Source organism: Cynara cardunculus (assembly GCF_001531365.2).
Source record: "Cynara cardunculus var. scolymus isolate 2C chromosome LG 10, CcrdV1, whole genome shotgun sequence".
Taxonomy (NCBI): Eukaryota; Viridiplantae; Streptophyta; class Magnoliopsida; order Asterales; family Asteraceae; genus Cynara; species Cynara cardunculus.
In genome coordinates this window covers 26,490,018-26,498,631 of record NC_037537.1, presented here as the reverse complement: position 1 = coordinate 26,498,631, position 8,614 = coordinate 26,490,018, and the positions used below count along the sequence as shown (strand labels likewise).

The window sequence follows — 8,614 nt, the reverse complement described above, 5'->3', positions numbered from 1 at the left end:
AAATATTTATATTTATATTTATTATTATGTATATAAACATTACTATTATAATTTTATCTTACTTATTTTGATAACTTTGAAATTGTATAATTTAAAAATTATTTTTGTGAACAATTATTTATTTGTTAATGAAATGATATGTTTTTTACTAACCTGGATATCCAACCCGCCATACGAGCCGACTAATCCCAGAGCAACCACCTGCTTTGCAGATAGCCCGGAGTTACCACATTTGAACCTCCGTGGCCACAATTTTTTTTTATTCCTCTTTAAATTTGAATCTGGGACCTCCTGGTACTTGTGACTTTTGGAGTCAAACTCAAACCAATGAGACATTAGTTTTATTTTTACGATTTTTAGGATGCATTAGTTTTATTTTTATCACATACATGATCCCTCTTAATAAAAAATGTTAAAAACATTTCTTTTGTAATAATCAATTAATAAAAATATAATTTTCATTATTTTCATAATTATTTATAAATAATGAAATCCAATTTTATTTCAAATTCTACAAACCAAACACACAAATGATTTCAAAACCATTTGAATCCAAATTCAAATCCCTGCATGAAATTCAAATATCTAAAACAAACAGAACCTAAGATTTTTATGACTGATAACCTTTTTTCATATTAATATACATTTAAATCATGATTCAACCTTTTTTTGATAGTTATTGGTTTTCATATCAGTTCATGTACATTGAACAATTATGTCGTAACTACAAATAATCTAGAGTCATTACAGATGATCCGACTATAGCATCAATAAAAGGGTATTTTCTGCTTTTTTAAGTTAACACAACGTTTCTTCATTTCAATATAATTGACTTTTTAAATAAAGCAAATCAATTTAAACATTTTTAACCATTTTATATAATTATATTTGATTTCAATATAAATTAAAAATTAATTAATTGAAGAAAATTAATATAAATATTACATTATATCATATCATATCATAAAATACGCAACCACTATGAGGCATGTAAACATGTGAATCATTGACCTTTAAGACGTGGAGAAAGGGTGCAAAATAAGTTAAAATGCAAGTGGTTGCCAAGGTTACTTTTGGTCCCTAGCGTTTGTTAATTTCAACGGTTTTCATCCCTCAATTATATTTTAATCGATTTGTTCTTCACGTTTGACACCTAATGACGATTTTCATCTCTCCTCCTAACGAGCGTTAATTTTTTTCCCGTTAAATCCAATTAAATGAAACGTATTTTAGTCATTTTAATTATATATATATATATATATATATATATATATATATATGGATATTAGATATATAACCTAACTATGTGTGTTTCCTTTTCTTCCAAATAAGAAAGTTCATTGTTTATTTCTCTTAATTCCAATTCGTAGTTAAAATTTACATTTAAAACCAACCCAAACATTTCATATTTTACAATTGGATTCATCGTTCTCCTTTTATATAGTCCCTATAATATAATTTATTTTGTAAAAAAATGGGTCATCTAAATAAAATCTGTTGATAAATATGTAGAATCCGAACAAACATCAAGGGAAAAAACCAATGATGTTTCTCATTCGTTGTTGTGGTCACTAGTAATTATGGAAGAAGAAGGGCCACAGTTGTATGGTGTTCTACTTCAACAGGGGAAGAAAAATGACCTTCGCCTATTATAAGGGAGAAGGGAGGGTGTTCCAGTTCAACAGATTCAAAAAGCTATAACATTAGTTGTATCAGAGGAAGGGGGGTCACAATAAGGAAAAAAAGTTAATGGTCGTTAAGAAGAGGGACGAAAATCGTTACGAGATGTCAAATATAAGGGATAATTCTGTTAAAATAAAATTGAGGGATGAAAACCATTGAAATTGATAAACATCAGGGACAAAAATGGAACTTTTTAATATTTTGGCAATGGGAACATTCTAGAAATGCTTATTGCCGTTTTTATAGTATTATGCTAACCGTCAAAATATGGTACATTCTAGATCTATGAACCATTTCTAGAATCCCAAAATAATCATTTTCAAAATAAAATAAATCAAAAAAATTCGGCTCCCATATTTTTTAATGTAAAAAATTAAAACAAGTTATAAAAGAAAATATTAAAATACTATTTATAAATCTAAAAGATACTAAATTTAATTTGTTATAAATAATATATTAGAGACGGGGTCGGGGATCATGTTACCGTGGCTCCGACCCTATCCCTGATTTTTAACTTTTAGGGATTCTCGTCACTGTCTTTAGTCCCTGATATTGTGAGAAATCCTCGTCCTCGGATAGGGTACAATGGGTTCACCAAGGAGATGGATTTTCATTATGATGTATGTGGTTGATTTAAATTTCCAATCGAAGTTTGTTTGGTAAAATTTGTATAAAGTCTGATATAAATAATATTTGGCAAAAGATGCAACATGACATTTGTCAAAATACTAGACAAGTCGCTAACCTCAGATGCTAAGTGAGTTAAAAAAACTAGAAGAGTACACACATAATACAATGAGATATATCTTCATTTTAAAGTTTCGTTTTATTTTTTGCCTCTGTTGGTATAAAACAGTTTATGTGGTTTTGAAAAAGATAATGTTTTGAATAAAAATAAATTTGAAGATATCATAAAACTTTAAAAAAATATATCAATAATAATATCAAATTAACTATCTAAAAGTTCTCATTTTTTTGTACAATTTCTTTAATTTGAATTTTTATTATGATTTAATTTAAGTTAAGTAATTATTTTTGGCTTAACAATATAATTTTTTTAAAGATAATGATTTTATTGGAACTCAATAATCATCCTTATTGTATATTAGATTTTTTATATTTAAAATGAAATGTTTATCCTGTATTTGATTATATTTATCTGCAGTTAGTTTTATAAATTCAAAAATAAGATTTAATAAGTTGTATTTACATACAATTTACTTGTAATCTTAAATTTAAGTAATATATACATTTGTACACAATATTTCATATATAAAAATTATTTTTAAAATTTTTTATCAAATAATTTATGGTACAGTATAAATATATACATTATCAAATTTGTGTGAATATTCAAATCCTAACGAGAATTTTATTTATTAATCTTGGATTAAATTAACATTAAATGAGTAAATAAAGGAAAAAAGCATTTCTTTCTTGACAAGAAAGGACTCCTGTGCTTTCGCCCTATATATGCACAGAATACCCAAACCCTCACACATTACCCAAAATTCTCAATTCTAATTCCCTTTTCTAGTAATCAATCTTCTTCAACATCATGAGTAATCAACCTGAATCATCCGATTCGTAAGTCGCATTTTTTTCTACACTTCTTGTTATTTCTTTTGATGATTCTATCATATATGAGTAGCAGACTATGGCCGCTTCCATTCTTGAATCTTGATTTTGAAGTTTTACCTCTAATTGTAGCAAGGGGACGAAGCGGGACTTCAGTACCGCCATTCTGGAGCGGAAGAAGGCGGCGAACAGGCTCGTAGTCGATGAAGCCATCAATGATGATAACTCCGTTGTTGCCTTACATCCTGAGACTATGGAAAAGCTTCAGCTATTCAGAGGCGACACTATTTTGATCAAGGTATTTTTCGGAGTACTTCTGGTTATTATTGTTATTATTATTATGCTTTCTTCACTGTATTAATCTGAATTTGTTGTTTTAGACTCTTGATTGGGATTATTTTGATTTAGGGTTTTAAACTAGTATGTAACTATGCATATGGTTTTTCAATCAAGGGTTTTGGCTCTGCGAACTTGTTATATTTCACGATCTAATCATATGATCATAATATTAGGTGCCAAGTTTACTTTGGAGTTGGAAATATGTATTTGGATTGGTAAAATTAGGTTTCCACGTTAGTTGGAAGATCAATTCGGACCCTAGATTAAGTTGCTTTTGCTTATAGGTTTTGCCATTATAACTGATTCCTCTACGTCCCTGTCTATTCAGAAATATCATTGGTACCCATATCTGCTGGTGAAAATTTCATACATTGCGAACTAGGAGGTGAAACATCATAGAAGCTAGCACAATTTGTCTTTCTTCGCTGTATTGATTAGTTTCCAAATGCTTTATAAAGGACAATACACTGGAGAAAAACAAGGGAGCATTTGTGCAATTCAAAATTGGGTGGATCTTTGGAGTATCATAGTTTTGATTTTGATAAATGTTCATAGTATTGGGTGCTAATGAGCTTCTATATCAGTTACAGTTTGGGTTTTTGTATATGATATAGGTCTGGTTTTATTGCCAATAGCAACTAATTTTCAACTTTCATAAAAGAAGTCTGTTTGAATGTGGTAAAGTTGGGTTTGTCATGGATAGCTTTATCATTGGTCATCCTTAATTTGACAATCTTTGAGTCCATGGTTGGATACTATGAACCCCAAGACTGTTTCAACTTATATCGGTTAATCAATCTTGCGAGTACTTTTACGTTAGTAGAGTCTACATTCCTGCCACCTCCATTATACTCTGGTGGAAGGGAAAGGGACCTTCTATATTCTGGATATCACAGGCTTCATCTACTAGATATTGAGATTCTTGGTGTATGTGTTTCTATTCCCAGGGAAAGAAAAGGAAAGATACAATCTGTATCGCTCTTGCTGATGACACTTGTGATGAACCAAAGATTAGGATGAATAAGGTTGTCAGGTCTAACTTGAGGGTTAGGCTTGGTGATGTGGTCTCTGTTCATCAATGTGCTGATGTTAAATATGGGAAGCGTGTTCACATTCTCCCGGTTGATGATACAATTGAGGGCGTTACTGGGAATCTCTTTGATGCTTACTTGAAACGTAAGTTTGCTCATTTAGAATTTCTAGAGTTCCTTGATCATGTTTATGTGCTGATATCCCATCTGCATTGTTTGCAGCATACTTCATGGAGGCATACCGGCCAGTGAGGAAGGGTGACTTCTTTCTTGTAAGGGGAGGAATGAGAAGTGTAGAGTTCAAGGTTATTGAGACTGATCCACCAGAGTATTGTGTAGTTGCCCCTGATACAGAGATCTTCTGTGAAGGTGAGCCCGTGAGAAGGGAGGATGAGGATCGTTTGGATGAGATTGGTTATGATGATGTTGGTGGTGTTCGCAAACAGATGGCACAGATTCGTGAGCTAGTTGAGCTGCCATTAAGGCACCCACAACTCTTTAAGTCAATTGGGGTTAAGCCACCAAAGGGAATTCTGCTGTACGGTCCTCCTGGATCTGGGAAGACTTTAATAGCCCGTGCAGTTGCCAATGAAACTGGTGCGTTCTTTTTCTGTATCAATGGTCCAGAAATCATGTCAAAGTTGGCCGGAGAAAGTGAGAGCAATCTCAGGAAAGCGTTTGAGGAAGCAGAGAAGAATGCTCCATCCATCATCTTTATTGATGAGATCGATTCAATTGCTCCTAAACGTGAGAAGACACATGGAGAAGTTGAAAGGAGAATTGTTTCACAGCTTTTGACTCTCATGGACGGACTGAAATCCCGAGCTCATGTTATTGTTATGGGTGCCACTAACCGTCCTAATAGCATTGACCCTGCCCTTAGGAGATTTGGTAGATTTGACAGGGAAATCGATATTGGTGTGCCTGATGAAATTGGCCGTCTTGAGGTTCTTCGTATCCATACCAAGAACATGAAACTGTCTGATGATGTTGACTTGGAAAAGATTTCGAAAGAGACACATGGATATGTGGGTGCTGATTTGGCAGCTTTGTGTACCGAGGCTGCACTCCAATGCATCCGAGAGAAAATGGATGTGATTGATTTGGAAGACGAGTCCATTGATGCAGAGATTCTCAATTCCATGGCTGTTTCAAATGAGCACTTTTCGACCGCCCTTGGTACAAGCAACCCGTCTGCGCTTCGTGAGACTGTTGTTGAAGTACCGAATGTCAGTTGGGAAGATATCGGAGGCCTTGAGAATGTTAAAAGAGAACTTCAGGAGGTATGGGCACATTCTGATCCTGATATCCATTCTTTGTCATATTATATTTTTACTTATTGATAAGATATCTATTAATCCATTGTGCAGACTGTTCAATATCCGGTCGAACATCCAGAGAAATTCGAGAAGTTTGGTATGTCACCCTCTAAAGGGGTTCTCTTCTATGGTCCACCAGGGTGTGGAAAAACTCTTCTTGCCAAGGCTATTGCCAATGAATGCCAGGCCAATTTCATCAGCATCAAGGGTCCTGAATTGCTTACAATGTGGTTTGGTGAGAGTGAAGCTAATGTTCGCGAGATTTTCGACAAGGCCCGTGGATCTGCTCCTTGTGTCCTGTTTTTTGATGAACTCGATTCCATCGCTACCCAGGTCTGTTTTCTGTTGCTTTAAACTCAACGGTTCCACCAAGCGTTTTTGTTTCTTGATGGCTTAGCCTGTTTTTATGTGCAGAGAGGGAGCAGTCAGGGAGATGCTGGAGGTGCAGCTGACAGAGTTCTGAATCAACTTCTGACCGAGATGGACGGTATGTCGGCCAAAAAGACTGTATTCATCATCGGTGCTACTAACAGGCCCGATATCATCGATCCTGCACTTTTGAGGCCTGGTCGTCTTGATCAGTTGATATACATCCCTCTCCCTGATGAGGAATCCCGCTATCAAATCTTCAAATCGGCTTTGAGGAAATCTCCGGTTGCCAAAGACGTAGATCTGAATGCCCTTGCCAAGTACACCCAGGGATTCAGTGGTGCTGATATCACGGAAATCTGCCAGCGTGCCTGCAAGTACGCCATTCGTGAGAACATTGAGAAAGTAAGCACCCTTTGACACTTGAACACTAGCTTATGATACAAGATACTAATGTTGGGATGTGGTTTCAGGATATCGAGAGGGAAAAGAGAAGAAGCGAAAACCCGGAGGCTATGGAGGAGGACATGGAGGATGAGGTGGCGGAGATCAAGGCGGCACACTTTGAGGAATCGATGAAGTTTGCACGCAGGAGTGTGAGCGATGCCGACATTAGGAAGTACCAGGCGTTTGCTCAAACACTGCAACAGTCGAGAGGGTTTGGTTCTGAGTTCAGGTTTGCAGAGACTAGCGGAGCAGGGGCGGCCGCTGGTGGTTCCGACCCTTTTGCTGCGGCCGCAGGTGCAGCCGATGAAGATGATCTGTACAACTGATAATCGTATATACCCACGCAGATGGCACTCTTTTTCTTTCTCATCTGGTTAAAAAACTCTCTGAAGTCTTTCTGTAATTCATACGACTTGATAACTTGTTTTTTATGAGCATGGTTAGATTTAAACAATCTGTTCCTGACGTAGAGCCTAATGCGTATTGTTGATGGATCATGTGAGATCTGAACCCTTTAATTTCATACCCACCCATCCATAAATTACGTTTCAGAAGGGAATTTGATCTGAAACCTCTACCGCTGAAAAAGCATGAAACCTTGATAAACAAGGGATGCTATCGGTGGACTAGTTTCTACAACAATGTACGTAAGTCCTAGTTTAATTTTTTGGAGAGGTTAACAAACGCTATTTTCTTTTCGAAACCCACAACAATTTAATTAGGTTGTTCAAACCAGCCCGAGTACCAAGTATTCACATAACCTAAAATAAGGGGCTGTTTGTTTGGCTCTTAATGGTGACATTAAGAGCCAACCTCTTTATCGGTAAGAGGTAAGGAGTGTTTGGCAAAAAAAATTAAGCCTCTTAATGGTTACATAACCCTCTTAACCATTTTGCATCCAATGGGTCACTAAACCATTCAGACTTCTATTTTCCCAAGTTTACCCTTCCCACCCCTTCTTCCCAACCCCTCTCTTCACGCACCTTCTTCCTCCTGCTTTTTCTTCTGGTAATCTTCCTCAGATCATCTTCTTCATCTCCATCTCCATCTCCTCAATCTACCAAAATACACTCAGATGCAGACTTACGAATCAACCCATCATCTTGCCCTCCACAACAACACACAATGGCTCTACCCACTGCTCCTTCCCACTCCCCTGTTCGTTGCCATTTTCCGTCACCGGCGACAACCGGCCGACAAACAGCCCCTATCTACTCTACTCTCTCTACCGTTCCTTTCCATTTTTCGTCGCCTTCACCAGAATCTCTCTATTTTGACCATCATCGTCTTCACCATCTCTGGAATGGCATCGGCGCCTAGGCCCGCCTCTGTTTTGACCTCCATTTCTTTAACAGTCGGCAATGGCATCGGCGCGACGAAATCGGTAGATCCCATAACATCTCCTTCCCGACGGCGACAATCCTTAGATCCCATCAACGAAATCGGTAACGTCTCATTCCAGGAAAAACATAACCCAAATCCAAAAGTGAGTGAAACCCTAAATCAAAACCACAAAAAGTCTCTTCTGTATTGAAATCAAAATTAAATCATAGAACCCAAAAATAAAATCGAGGGTTAAGAACTGTGATAAGAAAAGCACACCCAGATATGATTTTATGTTCATGTGCAGTTCCATTATCATGAAGAAGCAGTCAATGGTAACTATTGAGTAGCCAAATTTGGGCAACAACCAGTTGGTTGGGGAAAATTCTGAAATTTGTTAAGGGTTAAAATGGTAATTTGTTGTCATTCAGAGAACAATTACCAAACAACTTTATTTCATTCTGCACTTAACAATTCTGACCCTCTTAACTATTCTGACCTTTTAATTATTCTGCACTAAATCAT

The 8,614-nt window shown here is 36.1% G+C and overlaps 1 protein-coding gene across 1 annotated transcript; it reads left to right on the top strand.

Moving 5' to 3' along the window:
- The first annotated feature begins 3,179 nt into the window (after nucleotides 1–3,179).
- On the top strand, nucleotides 3,180–7,231 carry LOC112519463 (cell division control protein 48 homolog D). Its single transcript, XM_025127594.1, has 7 exons — nucleotides 3,180–3,270; nucleotides 3,394–3,559; nucleotides 4,548–4,776; nucleotides 4,854–5,914; nucleotides 6,002–6,283; nucleotides 6,365–6,724; nucleotides 6,793–7,231. Exons 1-7 carry the CDS (start codon nucleotides 3,242–3,244, stop codon nucleotides 7,090–7,092), a joined length of 2,427 nt encoding a protein of 808 aa, XP_024983362.1. The 5' UTR covers nucleotides 3,180–3,241; the 3' UTR covers nucleotides 7,093–7,231.
- The last annotated feature ends 1,383 nt before the right edge of the window (nucleotides 7,232–8,614 follow it).